This window comes from Petromyzon marinus, chromosome 36 (assembly GCF_048934315.1).
Source record: "Petromyzon marinus isolate PM22_M1 ecotype Great Lakes invasive population chromosome 36, UKy_Petmar_22M1.pri1.0, whole genome shotgun sequence".
Classification (NCBI taxonomy): domain Eukaryota; kingdom Metazoa; phylum Chordata; class Hyperoartia; order Petromyzontiformes; family Petromyzontidae; genus Petromyzon; species Petromyzon marinus.
The window spans coordinates 4974686-4992205 of record NC_133702.1 but is presented as its reverse complement, the minus strand read 5'-3'; the positions used below and the strand labels follow the sequence as shown (position 1 = coordinate 4992205).

Sequence of the window (17520 nt, the reverse complement as noted above, 5' to 3'; positions counted from 1 at the left end):
CGTGGGGAGATGGCAATTGGCTTCAGGGTTAGGCCTTCATGCATCGGTGAATTGAGCACGGCTGGTGATGAGTGTATTCGATGGACTCCGCAATGGGCAGCAGAGGGCAGTGCAGAAAAAAACAATCCACGGTAAAAACTGTCCTACTTTCCCACATCTATGCTCCCCACTTTTACCAACGCACACCGACCAGCATGGTGAAGTATGGTGAAATAACCCAACCATGATCCACACAATGGTGAGGCCCTCATCCAGTTTAGTTTCTTACCCCCCTCCCCCCACCTCCGATTATGACTGTTGCCTACGTATGGTGTGAAAGAAGTTCAACATCCGTACCTACACTGGCTTAGCAAGAGCGCTATACACGTACACAGCGAGTGAAATGGGCCGCTCTACGGCGGTATGCCGTGACGGTACTTCTAAGAACATCTGAGAACGTTTTAGCCGATTGCAAAAACTCATTTTGAGGGCAACCGCTAGTGAATACGAGCTGCAGGGGGAGGGTTTCAGACTGGAATCTGTTTCGTACTGGGTCTCCTGAATTTCCATTCCGACCACTGCATGCACAGTGTAAAATTTGATGGATGTGGTTTGAAGCATATTCACTCTGAAATCTAAGTGAATTTTCAACAAAGTATCACCGAAACTATTTTCTCATTACAATTACAAACCGCAGCAAAATTGATACAAATGAGCAAATGTGATTTTTTGGAAGTAAAAAAAAAACATTATTGATGCTTTATATTCCTCTAAGAAATTGAACGTTGACACTAATTATCATACACATCCACTGCAATATGCCAGTGTCACTGCACCCAACTCTATCGGTTGCATTAGGTATACATCAAGAGTTAGTGCTTTTGAACAGAGTTTTGAAAGAAAAAGAAAAACTTTGATTGGATCGGCTAGTCGATTGAATTTAATTCTCGTAAGATGTAGACTTTTAAGGGCAATTGACTTAAATTACAAATCACGTGTTTTGTGTGTGTGTGTGGAATGAAATTCCACCGTTCCGTTGTGCGATGAATCTTTAATCTCGCTGAAGGGCTCCTGTGGTAGGAGGCGGTGACTGTCGATTGAACCTCCTCACCCCACCCCACCACCCACCACCACCACCCCCCACCACCACCCCACCACCACCACCCACCACTACCACCCCACCACTACCACCCACCACTACCACCCAGCTCGTGCAGAGATCCACCGCTTTACTCAACTGCCAGATGTTGTTTGGCCTCCTGCCTAGCGAGCCGAGTTTTAAAAACGATTGAATACCCTGCAACTAAGAGTGGTCCAGAGGCAGCCACTAATTTTTTGTATGCTTCTGGGATTTTTGAAAAAATATATATATCAGTACGATCTGTCGTCGCATTAATCCTAAAAGCAAATCCCACACCATTTAACAAAATAACCCAAGCCCATTTTTGTAATGATTTGCCAAAGTGCGTGTTTATTTGAATAACACGTTCTTTTTACATGTTAATTTTTAACTGTGAATCGTAACGGGTAAAGCGTCGGGGAAACTCGCATCGTACCTGAGCTGGGTTATATTTAGACACCGTGCGCTTAGTACGAAACTAAATGCAATGAAATATTTGCCCCCTCATCTGCCAAGCCTGAGATATTGCAGCAATTGTATAAATAACGCGCGATTTGACACATCCGTAGCGAGCTCTGATTATTGCTCCTCTTTTGTATGCATGGATTTCTTTTTTATCCTGACACGAAAGAAGGTTTTTCTCTGACAAAAATGCTCAATAAAAAAATGCAATTGTGAAGACATCCTAAGGAGTCTTCTTTGGTGGGGGGTAGGGGAGAATGATTAATCAGTGTAAGACAAATTAAAAAGACAGTCTATGTATATTTTTTTTGCAAAAACGTATTACTGCCACTACGGTATGCAATGTACAAAAAAATGAAATCGCTCTTATATGTGCTTGTCAGCCTTCTTGCTGAATTATGTTATTGTGTGGTGGAGGGGGGGTGGAAATACATTCCAGGAATTTGTCAAAGGAGGTGTCCAGGTAACGACTCTGACTCATCCTCTCACAAATATATAGAAAAAAAATCCCCCTTATAGCCTTTAACAAGCTGTTGGTGCAAGCACTGTTAGTGACCACCTATGAAGGCCGGCATGGCACACGAGGGGGCGGGTGGCCAGCACAACAGACGTCCGCCTTCGTCTCCCCAGTACTGATATTGACACACCGCACCGGGTGCTAATTTAAGGCATAGTCGACCGAAGGTGATGCCCTAAACCCGTTAGAATATTCGTCATTGTTATTGTTCGTAAGCGGGAATCGAACGTGGGTCGCTGGATTCATAGCGAATTGCACTAACCACCGTGCCACTGCTCCAAAGACAAAGATCCCCCGTATAGCATTAACAGACTGTTGTGACAAGTGCTGTTAGCGAGCACGTCACACACACACACACGCGTGGTGCTGGGGTGCCACTGCTCTGGAAGGGCCAATGCAGAGCCTCACCTCTCCACCTCCCAAACGATGCGTGGCAGCACAGGGACTTTAATTACCACCCACACTCAAAGGCAGTTTCTGTGTTGCAGAGACCCTGACAGTCTGGCAGACCCTAGCAGTCTCTGCCCGCCTGCGTGGGAGAGAGTATTGGAATAGGCAGCGGTGGCGTCTCGCATGCGATATTGGACTCGTAATGCTTTGTCATTTATTTTGCGAACTGTCATTGTTATTTTATGCAAATATCAACCAATTGAAATTGCACGGATCGTGCATTCGTGTTCGGATTGGCAATGTTCCTTTAACACCAATTTCTATGCCCGTCACAGAAATAAAAAAGAAACACAACAATAAGCACCGAGACCACCAAATGAAACAATAACCCATCCATATATTATTACATCTTTTTATTTGAAATATTTTTGTGTCCCTCTTCTGTCCTCTCTTCCCCCCACAGCTCACGGCCTCGCCACCCCCCCACCCCCCCAACACATTGCAGTGACAACGGCGTTGGCGCGGCAAAGTTATGTGGTGGTCGAGGCAGAGTGAAATACGAGTTGTGTTGGCTGACGGGAGGGGCCGCGACCCCAGCACTGCTCTTGTGACGACACCGTGAGAGCGAGAGAGCGAGCACGAGAGAGAGAGCACGAGAGAGAGAGCGAGCACGAGAGAGAGAACGTGAGAGAGAGAGAACGAGAGAGCGAACGTGAGAGAGAGAGAGAACGTGAGAGAGAGAGCGAGAGAGAGAGGGCATAGCAGCCGCTCAGCTGCTGCTTGCGAAAGCGGTTTTTTTTCACCCCGTGCCTTGCTGTGCGATCGAACGGAATACACCAGCCGCTACTGCGCTGCACGGTGCCATCGGAAGATGTTACTTTGGTGAGTTCGGCCACCTGCACACGGCTGGTCTTCCATACTCCCCCCCCCCACCCCCCGACAGCGTTTGAATGTTAACGTGGCTTTGCGTTTACAAAGACTTTGTTAAGAGAGACGGACAGAGAGAGAGAGAGCTGGGAAGGAATCTTACGAAGGTGCATGCCTACACCGCTGTGGAAAGTCAAGAGAGGGTGTGTTGCCGCTTGGAGGTGTTGACGGAGTGCCTTTGATGGAATTTATACAGACATTCCAGCGGCGGAACTACACAGGCCTGCGTTATGTTGAGAGAATTGTGTGACTTTAAAGCTATTGCCTGTGTCCTAGGATGTCCAAAGTGCTAGGCCTGAATCTGTACCGTTGGGCACAAAAGACTTTTAGGGAAGCTCTCCTCTGTGAATACTTGCGGTTGACTAAGTGGCAATGAAAATATAAAAATCCTTTTCTGTCATTAATTATTTGGTCTGTTGAATAATCACTCACTCACTCCATCCCCGAGCAAAAAAAAAGAATTGAAACTGAATAATAAAATATTTCTGTGCACCTTTTTCTCCCCTTAAAAGAAAACCAGGAGAGCGATTGTTTAAACATTCAAAAGGAATATTAAAATTTAATGAAAAGCAGTTTCTTGTTTTTTTTATTTCCTTCCTTTGTATTATTGTTGCAAAGGCTGAGAACTCTGAAACAATTTTCTCAAACTGCCTTGAGGCCAGCACAGGCAACAGTTGAATTGTTCTCAGCTACTGATGTGGGCTCCTCACTCAGGACTCACGGATCGGACCTCGACATGGAATTAATGCGTCAATGGGCTTGGCACATCAGGGCCTCCCCGTCGTCAAAGCCCCCATCCCTTCGTACCACCGCAGTGTCGCTCGGCATTGCTCCGATCATTCTTACTTGCCGCTGTTATTTTCATCATCTCAAAGGCAATAATGGTATCTGGCAGAACAAGTTTTGTGGCGCTGGGTTGGGACTTGTGCCTGGAACACTGCGAGACGTTGGTCTGCGCCGCGCAGGAGCCGCTGAGGCCACGCCGGCGTCGTTTATTTACGTCGCTCGTTGGGAGGAGGAGCGAGGAGGAGCGAGGAGCAGCGAGGAGGAGGAGTGGAGGAGGAGTGGAGGAGGAGGAGTGGAGGCTGTCGAGCATGAACCGGCTGCTGACGCTGATGAGGCAGGTGCGACGCACGCTGCGCAGGCGGAGACCCAGCCGATACCGGCCGGAGGAAGAGTACTGCGAGGGATATGAGGACGTCTACAGCTACCGGGGTGAGCGACTGGGGGCGGGGGGGAGCGGGAGGGGAGCACCGGCATGGGCGGCCGCCAGAGGTGATTTCGAGCTTCCAGGGAAAGGAGGCGATGCGAGCGAATGGAGCCTAGAGGGTTGATTTTTAATTTGTACCCCCTGCTGCTGCCGCCACAGTCGCATAGGTTCTCGCGGATTATGTGGCACTCTGCAGATCCCCGAGGAAGCTCCCAGCGTGTGGAGCCAAAACGTCGGACATCACGTCAAGTGACACGCGGCGCAACCTGGAAACGCATCCGAGAGCCGTGGGTTAATTTATCCGACGGAGTGAATGCACTGGCTGAGATGTGAGCACACGTTGCAGCATATGCATACTGTGCTCGATCGAGTGGAGCAGTGGTGCATCGGTGCATAAGCCGTGGTCTGAAACCCCCCTTTGGTCAGCTCCCACTGACCAGAATCGTGAACTGTGGTCAAATAGCCCGTCGAGTAGCTCGGCACATCGGATAGCTTGGATGCGACCGATGGTGGCTTCCTCTGTTGCACGTTGGAGGCGCGTGTAGTCCCATGTAGCGACCCAGGAGAGCTGGCCTGCAGGACACTAAGCACTGGCACATTCCAGCTATCGATCAGGACACGTGCGTTGTGTCATCTGAGACCGAAGCGCACGAATAGATGGAGCTTATTGCTCGTCTGGCGCGTCGCGGCGCTAGTGAGTGCATGGTGAGTCGTGAACGTTTGGTATTCGTATGGTTGTGGGTGCGAGTGGCGAGTCTGGTGAGTAGTGTCCGGTGAGTAGTGTCAGCTGAGTGTCTGGTGAGTAGTGTTAGGTGAGTGTCCGGTGAGTAGTGTCTAAAAAGTATGTGCAGGAATCACGTGACATTTTGGGAAATGCTCTTTCTTCATCGCATAGGAGGGCCATTCAAAACCATTGACATTTGGAAAATGTAGTTGGTTTATAAATAATTTTGCAAACTTAATTCTAAGGTCAAACAAGGGGTTGTTTGTATTCACTGAAATAAAAAAAAAACGTCAAAATGCCACGACTTAGTAAACCAGAGGTCATTTCCAGAAATCTCAGAGGGTAGGTCTGTGATATGAGAGATCCGGAATGGATTCTTTCGTCTGTTGACCTCATGCCGAGAGCACAATTGGGATGAAATCTGTGAAATTAGATTTTGTTTTTAAATGTGGCATATGCAAGCAACAATAGCAACGTTTGTGAATGGTCACTTTAAGTATTTGCACTGAATCGCACTTCGTTTGCACGTTCCATCTGCGCCGCGGTCAACAAATGCCCGGCAATGGGATGGGTAACAAACGGAGAGACAGATTTGAAATGTCAATGATGAATCGGCGCAGGAAGGTCTTGCCGCTGTGTCTCGTCAGGGGGGCAATACTTGGTCACGTGCGTGGCTGGGTCAGAGGTTTTATCCCGCACTGGGCCGCAAGCGTCAGATACGCACACAGGGGAGAAGCTTTATGACGGTTCACCGATTGTGATACACAGTGCGCTTGTATTTGTGGGGAGCGGCAGTGTAGCGGTTAGCACGCTGCGCTACAAAGCCGGCGATCCGGGTTCGATTACCGCTCACGGTCAGGACTGGTGACGATTATCTGAGCCGGTCCTGGGCCTCACGTAGAACGACTCGGCTTCAAATGAGTACCTGGTGCGGTGTGTAAACATCGCCACTGGGGAGACAAAGGCGGCCGGGCGTGGTGTTGGCCACCCATCCCCTAGTGTGCCGTGCCAGCATTCATAGGTGCTCGCTAACAGCACTTGCCCCAACAGTCTGTTTAGGCTACACGGGGGAGTCTTTGTATTTGAAAGTGACTAAGGATTGCCAAATGTCGAGTGTCAGCAGTGAATGACAAAGAGGCTCTGTTCACGTGCACGAACACTTGCTCATTATGTCATTGTGGTGGTCTCTGCTGCTCTGCTTTTGTTCGTGTCATTGTATCATTCACCATCGTCAGCCTTTCTCCACTGATGGATGCAGCTCTTGCCACGTGGGTGCAAATTGTCACTTCCGTTGTGGCACTGTAATTAGGGGGAAAAAAATTATGAACATCATTTACAGCTCATTGAAGATCCTCTTCTCAATGAGGACCTTTCAGCCATGGGGGGTGGGCAAACCAGGTTCAGACATCACTGTTCCACTGATGGTAGCCGTAGCCGGGAATCTAATTCAGTTTGCTGGGTTCATAGTGCCAACTGCTGCACTCTGTAATTATTGCATGTTTAACTGCATAGGAAATTTGCATAACAGCTGCTTGCTGTTCCCACCAGCAATTGTCATCAGCAATCCGTCAACCGCTTAATTTTTTTAAAAAAATTAGATTCTTCCTCTAGTAAGCATGACGCAATGCTTTGGTTCTTTTATTTAATATTGATTCTTCAGCTCACGTATGTAATCTGATGGGCCCACATTGACGACATCACCTTCAGCCATCTATTTAAGACCGACATAAGAGGACTTTCTTCACAATTATGGCTATTGCCTGATGAAGCTGGTTGTAATCACCAGCGAAACGTCATACTGGAATTGTAAATATTGTGGGGTCACTCTCCAACACACTGAAGTAGTAACTAATTGGCACGTATTGTTTACGTGATAAACCTTACTAATTGGCAAGTTTCACGACGCACTTATATTTACGCGATCTAACCCCAAGAAAAACCTTTATTATGAATAATAAATGTGTTTCTATTGATGTATGCGCCATGTAATGGGTTCTTGTCACCCCTGTAGCCACTAGAGGCACAACCATTCACCCCACTTATCAATAAAATAAAACATCGATTCATGGATCAAATCGACACCTGGGGCTATGAAACCTAAAAGGAAGACCGGCAAGCTGCTTGAATATTAAATTTCGCAGTGGGCGACGTTGTGCCAACAACGTGCGACGCTTGTAAGCCGCCAATGGCAGCAGCGTTGATGGCGCACGTGGTCACGCTAGAGGACAGCAGTCAGCGGCGACGTTCCGTGGACGCTCAGGCGAAACGGGAGAGGATCCCGGGCGACGCCGACGTTTCCTCCCCGAAATCCATTTTTCGGCTCCAGCAAAAATGAAATCCAAAGATTATGTATATAAATTGTTTTTTTTTAAACCGCATCGTCCCATCGATATTCCTTCTGTGATGGCCTTGCACAACAGCCCGAGGCGTCCCACGGTAAATGAGATGTGACATAGGCGGTAGATGCCGGACAGAAAAAAAATAGACAAAAAGACTCCCAACAACAATATTCAAGGCCATGAGTGAGTAAATAAGCCCTTGTTTTACACGCAACGGCACCACACAAGCAGGGCACAGCACCTCCTCGTACGGTTCTTGTCGGCCGTCTCTTGAATATTTTCACCGTACGTACGGGAGCGATGATTAAATAAATTTTGATGGCTGCCGATTTGTAATCGGCATCGTTCATTTTATGTCTACTGCTGGATGAAGGCCATCCATCACGGGTTCTGCCGTGTGCTACGACCCAGCTCGCTCCTGCACATGGACTGATCTCGCCCACTCCATCTCCGCAGTGGTTGAGAACCTCTTTGGTTTTCCGTTCTGTGACGCATCGCACACATTGATCATCTTCCCTTCTCGTGATGTGTCCTGCCAAGGCCCGATTTTCTTTAACAGTGTGAACAATGGCCCCGATTTTCATGGTCTTACGATACGTGTGATCCTTTCTGTTATTGGAATTCCGAGCACACATCTCTCCACGCTCCTGTACACACTTTCCAGATTTTTCTTACATTCTGTCATTGCCCTCGTGTCAGAACCATACATCACAGCTGGCAGTATGCAATGATTGAAAACGTTCTTCTTCAGGCACATAGGTATATTGATTTGTATTATCAATGCAGCTTCACAAATGTGCTCTAGCCTGCTCTTGTTTGCCTCGTTATTGAATCAGCTTCATCCAAATCAACCGACAATAATCAACGCAGGTTGTCAATCTGTTGGGTTTATTTTCTTGTTTGCCTCTCCCAAGAGAGTTTATCTAGAGCCCAGCTTTGGGAAGTTATTCCACCATTTCCTTTTAAAATTCCATTTCAGTGGTTGTCATAAGACAAAGACAAAGATCCCCCATATAGCCTTAACAGACTGGAGGGGCAAGTGCTGTAGGCGAGCACCTAATGAAGGGTGGCACGGCACACGCGCGGCCGGGTGGCCAGCACCACGCCCGTCCGTCTTTGTCTCCCTAGTGACGATGTTTACACACCGCACCAGATACTCATTTGAGGCTGAGTCGACCTAGGGGGAGGCCCAGGACCGGTTAAGATGATCGTCACCGGTGTTGACCATGAGCGGTAATCGAACCCGGGTTGCCAGGTTCGCGGCGCAGCGCCTTAATCGCTGCACTCCCGCTGCCCGCCATAAGCTATAAGTGACTATTACTACGCAAGCAAATGCCGTCTGGAACTACTGATACTCTCCGATCAAATTTGCAGATAATAATATCTGTTGTGAATCAGCTCGGTGAGCACTTGCTTCTCCAGGGCCCACTCCTCTTATTTTTGGTCGTGTGCTGCAAGGTTTTTAAAAAAATATTTTGTATTTACACCCGATGTTCAGTTCATTGGGCTGTAACTTATTTAATAATTTTGTATTGTCTGCATCCCGTTTCATCATTTTGTTTCTTGAGAGATGTGAATCTGTTGCTTAGAACCAATCGATAGTTCTCTCGCACACCGAATTACATTTTCAATGAATGGTTTCTCTCTTTTTTTGCTCATATTATCTTTGTTCTCTGTTTGGCAAGAAGGAAATGTACATGCTAATTGCACCAGCCTGTGTCAAATGTGATGAGGCAATGACTTTAATGTCCTTGTCATTCATGATAGAGGGGTTTTTTTGGGTTAGATTCGCGTAATTATATAAATGTGTCGTTAAAACCCGCGAACACCCGACACAGCCAACTAGTAAGGGTTGTCACGTTAACAGAACGTGGCCAATTCGTCACTAGTACAGCACACCGGTGTGTTGGAGAGCCAAGCCACAACATTTACAATCTGAGTACGACGTTTCGCCAGCAATTACAACTAGCTTTATCAGGCGACAGCCAGATTTGTGGAGAAGTCCACCTGTTTTGTTCCTTTTTCTGGTGGTAATGCAGTCCGTTTTATTTTAAATTCCTCCCGTTGCTTTCTGCCTCCCACATTTTTCTACAGCAGCTATTTTAGTACTTTTCTTCCCTCTTCCGTCCGCGCTGTGGTGAAATCCAGTCGATATGCTCTCCTTGCTTCTCTCTCCGATGCCGGCTGTACGAATCGTTCTCTCTTCTCCGCTCCATTATTTCTGAACCTTTGAATTGAAGTCTCCCATTTGGCATGGTTTTAGTGCGTGTTCGTCTGCGTATTTTGTCGCCGGGATGATATTTGAATGTCCTGTACCTTACTTTAACTTGTCGTGTTTTGAGAGCGACAAAGTTAGATGGGCAACTCCACCCAGAATAGTTTTGAATCTCCTAGAGTTTCCCCGCAGATAATAATAATCGCGTCGCTCAGCAGAGTAAGAATTTCGTGTTTGTGCCCTTCTTCTAGCTTTGTGAGCTTTTACGGAACATTTGCGTCCACTCGGCACTCGGCCACTGGCTGAGAGCGACAGATCCTGGACAGCGGCCGGCAGGAAATTCCGCGCTCTCCCCGTGCACGTGCTCTCTGTATTCCCGCGGTGGTGAACGGATTGTCGTCATGTACGTGGCGCTCTGTTCACTTCTACCCCCTCGCCGAGTCCAAGGATTTTTTTTTTCTTTCGCTCCAGGGTTTTTTTTTCTCCCAGTGTGGTTTGAGTCACTTTGTACGTGGCGATGGTCTAATGATACAGTAGATGCCTTGTTCACACCAATTGATACTTAGTACCATCAGTACCTTCACCGTCCCATCCGGTGCCATGGTTGGTGGATGCAGAGCTTTTGGGGCATGGGAATCTTGTTTTATGCATGTGGGTCATGGGGTGGTTGTTTGACCATACTTCACCATGGTGGTCAGTAAGAATTGATGAAGGGGAGCGCATTATGTCACTATTTCATAATCGTAACGATGGTTATGATTGATGGTAATTATGGCGATATTACCATTACACTACTAATATTTGAAAGTGGAAATAATAATTAAAATATTTCATGGTTTATTAAAAAAAGCAATAACACGCAGCTACAAACATGTTGATTTCCAGAAAAAAACGAATTAGCATGTCCAATCAGTTTGTACGTCTAGCTTCTCACGCTACATTGAATTAGAGAAATTGTAATTATTCTTGGCTCACGTACGTACGAACGAGATGATACATCGTGGCAATCATTTTAAAGCGGAGTGTCGTATAATAAACACAATTGAGTTGGAAAGCCATCGGCGCCTAAGAAGTGTGCAAAGTTTCCGCAGCCACTGGTAACCGACTTGCAGCTTTCCCGGCCTGCGTTTGCTCGTAGAGTAATTTCATCTCTCCAGAGTTTTTCGCCACACGCTGCCGTGCTCATCTTCGGCAGTTGTGTTTTTGTAATTAGATGTCTTGTTGTTGTTGTCGTTGTCGCCGTTGCAGCCGCTGTTTGTTGCTTCGATTCATTTTGCTGCAGGTGCCTGCGGCAGCGCACGGCGAAAAGCCGGAGGAGAGAAGAGATCTCTCAGCATGCATGCGGTCCAACCCGGAAAACCCGCTCTTGGATAGCTCGTAGTCCACCCGACTTATTATTATTATTGCTACTACTACGACTACGTGCTATGCTACCTGTACAGACATGCTGATTGACACTCCTGCGGCTCATTATGACCCGCTGACTACGTAATGTTGCTGTCAATGGGTTAGCAAGCGGCGCTGGGTTGGTTTATGAATTGATTGATTTATCTTCCTGGGTTTTTTCCACTTCTGCTGTTGCTGCTGCTGCTGCTCCCCGACTTAATAACGTGTCCAGATTGATTTACTGGGTAGCAACCATTTAACGGCGCGGAAGAAAATGCCTTGCTACAGCTGCTAAGTAGGGTTTTCAGTCCCACCAAATTTGTAAAGCATATTAAGTTGCCCGACGATGTCGTGGGTGTTGGTCTCTGCTTCCGTTGTGTGCAATGCATCGACCTTTGAACTCAACACCGCCAGCCGCCCGGGATAGAGGGGGGCACCTGTGGTCGGGAATTGACACTCACTCACACTGATAGCTGGGGATGCCGTAAGAAAAACATTTGTGACACGATGCCGGGTTGGCTACATACGGTGCGAAATAGCTCGCTTCTTTAGAAGGTTGTTGTCCTTCTTCCCCCCCCCCGCACCTCCGATGAGCACAATTGGCTACGTACAGTGCGAAAGAAGTTCAACATACATAGGTATCGAATTTCACAATGTAACGATTTTCATGATATCAGTTTTCCTGTAACTTTGTAATTACATCTTACATTTTTATTTTGTTGTTTTTTGCGCATTTCCCAATTAAAGATGTATTAAAATTATTCAATCGAAGTTCAATCATCTAAAGCATGCCATAAGTCTCTCTAAATAATTACAATATATAAAATATAAATTACAATATACAACACCTATCGCACAACATGCTGTCCGCTACACTGAAAGTATTTAAACAGTCAAACGCACTACGATAATTATGATGTTATATAATCGCCATGCGGTCAATTACTGCAAAAAAGCTCATTCACAACGCAGAGGCCAGGTTGCTTCTGCATTGTGCAGACGTGACGTCATCGCGTGTGTGAGGCATCTGTCTGAAAGAGGACGTACAGAAGGGGTGTATTGATGAATCTTCAATCCATCAATTAATCATCATCATCACTACAAGCCATTGCCTCTCCGCTGCTGGATGAAGGCCTCCCCACGCTATCGCCATTTCTCATTATCCTGTTCCGCTAACCATCCATCTCACTCCTGTCACGTGAACTGATCTCATAGCTCTATCTCCGCGGGGTTCGTATTCTTGAACGCGTTCCCCCACCTTTTCCTGACATTCCGTCACCAGTCTTGTCCATCGGACATCATCCCGTCTAGCCATGATGTGTCCTGCCCAAGCCCATTACATGTTTATTATTATTGTCGATGCCATCTATATCTTTGATTTCTGCGTATTCTCTAATATACGTGTATGTTACTTTTTTAGTGTCTCTGTGTAATTCCAAGCGTGCATTTTCCATCATACTTTGCACGCTCTTCAGCTCTTGTTCCGTGTTTTTTTTGTCAAAGGCCACGCTTTTGTATCCATGTCATAGTTTTTGTTGCGTGCAGTCCATTTAAAAAAATGCATACATCTCACATGTAATGGTTTTCACGTGATTCCTGCAGCCAGTTAAGACGCTGCCATTCAACACGGTAGTAAAATAATAATTGATTCTTGAATGGAATTGTGGTTGATGGTTTGTGTAAGGAAATATTTTTTTTACGTGTGGAGACATATATATCAAGGAGACACCACTGCGCGCGTATTTATTTTGTTATCCACGTATGAATATTATCCCGAGTCTACGTGCCAGAATATAAAATTGGTGCAACCTGGCGTGGCAATACTTCAAAGTCCTTATTGTGGCCAACAAAGGTGAATTGTGTTGCAACTCATTCGAGTAAGTTAGCGTATAATTCGTGTCTACTGGCCATGTAAAAGTAACCGTACCACGTGTGTTGGCATTCCTGAAGATACGAACACGGAAAATAGCTGCTGCTGCTGCTGCTGCTCCTGCTGCTGCTGCTCTGGGCTCTTGAATATATCTTATTTTTGCTAGGCATGCAAAAAAATACCCAAGACAAAGTAATTGACAGAATATATTAAATTCAATATTTCCTGAACAACGAACGGTCTCAATGATCAATGATGCGTTCATGGGTAAGAAAAACAAACAACGGCGATCCATTTATAGACACCTCACCTAACATAATCGGGATAAATAAGAGAAAACAACATTTTACTTCGAAGCCTCTAGATGTCTCCCACCAATCTCCTATAAACGTATTAACTCTGTTCCCCCCTCTAAGATATTGAGCCATCCATCGCTTTCACAATATTGCTTTACCTATTGAGATGAAGGCACGGGGACTATTACACACCACTGAGGTATCTATAAACGTATCTCCGGGTGTTTTGTGTACAAAAAACTAAGTTGGAGCAGCGTAGTGCCCGCGCGCGCGTGTGGGAATATTCGGCGATAAACGTCACGCCGACGGTCCGCTGCATCATGCCGCACAGCAGGGATTCGGTGCTCGAGTGAGGACTCTGATTGAACGTATCTGCTTGCCACATTGGGCAATGGCAAGGAGACTCCAATCAACGCAAAAGTGGCTGGGAATCGGTGGTGGTGGGGGGGGTGAGTCGTTCGGAAGCGAGGAGAAGTGGCGAGGCATCGGCAGCTGTTGAAAGTTCATCGGCAGCTATCGGGTGTCTGGAGAGGTCTCGGGGAGGGCTGCCGCTGACAAAGCAACGTGCGGCAATTTTTTTTTGTTTACGAGAAACGGGCACTGTCGCTACGCCAAAGGCAATTCTAGGGCGATCGTCACCGGCGTCGCGTTTATTGTGTGTGAGCAACCATGGGGAAATTGATGCGGCAATGGAATACGCTGAGATTAATAAAAACAATTGTGTTCAAACTGTGGTGTTTTAATGGACAACGATCGGCCTTCGTATTATCTGTAAATGATGAGAAACCCCCCGACCGATCGTAACGGGCGGGAAAGCAACGCAACGAGATGCGGCCGCATGGACCGCTGGCCGTGTGACCGCAGGCGCTCAGGCTGATTGTGATGGTGACCCAACACGAGGACGACCACGATGCACTTCTTCAGGAACTGCTGCCGATGGTGTTTTTTTCTGCGAATGCAACGGAGGCCGCGTGCTGGGTTTTTTTGTGTACGCGTTCTTGTGCATTGTTTGAAAGATTGGTCCGCAGAGCGAGCACGAACCCCAACCCCCCCCCCCCCCCGAGAGTTGGGGGGTGTTAAAGCCACCACTTTATTTAATTTGAGTGGCAGCTGTCACCCCAGTTGCCCACGAGATGAAGCGAGCCCTTAACAGCTGTAGCAGTCAAGCGCAGCGACAGAAGTGGTGGCGAGGCGTGGTGACGTCAAGAGCATCATCACCTTGGTGGTCATTTATTTAGACGCTCGTGCTGCGGCGGAGCGATGGATTTGCTATCGGGATTTGCCAGATAGCAAATCCAGTGACCAGAGTTTGATTACCAGCTACGGTGAACATCGGTGGAGAGTGATGTCTGAACCATTCATGGGGGGCCCACTTAAAACTAAACTGTCAAATATTTTTTTATTTATTTTACCAGGTAAGGTCCACTGAACTATGTGGCTCTTTTTCAGAAGTGACCTGACCACAAATGATAGCTCAACGAAGTGGCTTATCATATAGAAATGTATAGCAGCCAAATACTCTAAACGCGTGTTTCTAAATGTGGAGGGACCACAGGGAGAACGTGCAAATTCCAAATATAGAGCAGGCGTCAGGGTCGGGATCAAACCCACGACCTCCTGTACACCAGGCGAGGTAGTTAACATCTCCTAGCCACGGTGGCGCCACTTTGCCACATCGACCAGCGTGGTGGAGGATGGCCAAACAACCCCAAAGATTGACATTGTATAGGGAGACCATCATCCAGCAGTGGACTGTAATAGGGCTTTAAAATGTATATAATCTCCCCCGAGACGTTTAGTTTTATTACAGGCGGTGAGTGTTTCCTCGGGGCTCGGTCAGCCTGGCTTGTAAGTATCTTTTGATGGCTTTATTTTTGCTTTTGTCGGGTGTCAGAATGTCAAATGGACATTAATATTAGATTGGGAAATTGTAGCTTGTCTTGCCGGAAGCATGATTGAATATACATTGAGTGCGGTATTTCCATTGTGATGACCGTGCGGGGAGGACTGCCGTTTGTTCCCGTGGACTGTCCTGCAATAAATAAATAAAAACTCCTGGTCCTCCAAGAATTAAATAGGCGTCCGACAGAGATGTCAAACCTTTGAGCTCACGATGAGAATATCCAGATCGCGTGTTCGTTAATGGAGGTGCTTCTGCGTCGGACCAGAGTGAATGAAGCTACACAGTAGAATATCGTTTTCCGAAACCTTGTGGTGGGAGCCACGTATATACGAAACACTAACCGTGCGACTATTAATCAAAAATTCCTGATGATTAATTTCAGGTTGTAGGATTACTTTGTAGGTATTATTGCCGATGTGGGGGGAGGGGGGGGGAGAAAAACACGTTTCGGGTCGTACACGTTGGGATTGTAGATGTACAGTTTATCAACCCTTTGAAATATAAAAGGTAAAGACGCAGCCCTGCAATTGATTGCGTGCACCACTGCTGGCAGAGGTGCCATCACTGGAGAGAAAGCGCTCTAGAGGGCCCTTCTATAAGGATATCGAACTGGCAACCTCTGAACTGCAAGTCCTGTGTGCCAACCACTACACCGTAGCAGCATATAAATATATATTCAAATTCTGCTCCTCAAAAACGGGTCTATTTAACAGCTGGATCGTCGCGAACTTGACGAGATATCCAGTTAGCGTAGGAGTGTGTAAACCACACCGGCACAGTAATGAATGCCTCTTAATCTCATTTACGTACCTCCTAAAGGGAGTCATCTCAATAATTTAAATTCGCTTTGGGGTGAAGCAATTAAAACGTGGCTTCGTCACTGTTCAAGGTTCCACGGGGGTTGCGTTCTTCCACTTAATTAATGTAACGCCCGCCCATGTGTGACTGCGCGCTTTGACATTCGCTGGCGTGAAATTGGGAGCAATCGTTCGTCTAACAAGGCTCAAAAAATCCCTCGCCACAACTGCTCATTAGCAGAATCAGAATATTTATTTATGCTGGAGGAATCCGATGAGCTATAAAGCTATTTTTTCACAGATGTCCAGGAGGGGCAGGGTAAGAACGTTATAACAAGAAACAGAACAAAGACACGTGATAGTCGTGCAATATACAAGCGAGGTAAACAAATCACCAGGCGAAGCCCACTGAGGTATTCACCTATGTTTTAGAAGCGACAGGCCGCAAATGATAGCTCAATAGAGTGGCCCATCATTTGGACATTTATAGCACCAAAATAATCCAAATTACCTCAATGCATGTTTCTAAATGACTCACAACAGAAAGGTGTGTGAAATAATCATCCGGGATGCACACTCATCTCATGAGATCTCAGAAGCTAACGTGGATTGAGGCCGGCCAGTGCTTGCATAGGTGACCGCCATACACAAAAACAGGCATTGTAGGCTCCTTGCGAGGCTACGTTTTTAACAAAGGGCATTGCAGAAAAATCTACTGTTGTTATTGTCCTATCTATGCTCCGAGCCTTCAATCCGCATTCATGAGCTATGGTCATATAAATCCCATGCCTCACACGGAGTGTGAAGTGGATTGACAAAAGTGCTGTATATATACGCAACCGAAAGCTACATTATTGGCTGAAAATGTATTAAAAGAGTCCTTCAAAGGAAAGGGGCAATAATCTTGATGTAAAATTTTGATTTAAAGCTTTCGCGACTGCAGGGATTCATATTCTTGGTTCTTTCAGTAAATTTACGTAGAAGGGAAACAATGAAAACCACACCTGATGATGATTGCTTGTGTTGCAGTCGAAACGTCGTGATAACTTTAATGTTTTATATTTTTATTATTTTATGGTTTCCCTTCTACGTGACTTTACGGAAAGAACCAAGAATATAATCTTGTTCTAGATATAATCTTGATGTAATTTCAGTTTGCACTTTGTGTTTTGGAAGCAACTGAAACATTTAGAGAGAAAGTTGATCAAATTAAAGTTTTTAATTGTTTTTTTTATTCTTACACATGTGCATGTGGTGGGGTTTTCAGTGGCATCAGCGGCACAAAAAAAAACGTACAGCCGAGTTTTTAAAGGGGTTGGTAATTAAAGAGCAACACATTTCCCGTCAGCTTTCGTGGCGTGCAATTAAGAGTGTTTTTCAAGTGT

The 17520-nt window shown here is 46.4% G+C and overlaps 1 protein-coding gene across 7 annotated transcripts in view; it reads left to right on the top strand.

The window, feature by feature from the left end:
• Positions 1 to 3030: 3030 nt before the first annotated feature.
• Positions 3031 to 17520, top strand: part of LOC116949381 (glutamate receptor-interacting protein 2-like) — a 160731-nt gene continuing 146241 nt past the window's right edge. For 2 of the 7 annotated variants that reach the window (XM_076072053.1, XM_032966644.2), the window contains exons 1-2: positions 3031 to 3350; positions 4361 to 4610. In XM_076072053.1, the coding sequence (XP_075928168.1) occupies positions 4490 to 4610 (121 nt within the window). In that variant the 5' untranslated portion in view covers positions 3031 to 3350; positions 4361 to 4489. The remainder of the gene's footprint in view (positions 3351 to 4360; positions 4611 to 17520) is intronic. The other 5 variants (XM_032966642.2, XM_032966639.2, XM_032966645.2 and 2 more) reach the window with 4 other exon arrangements.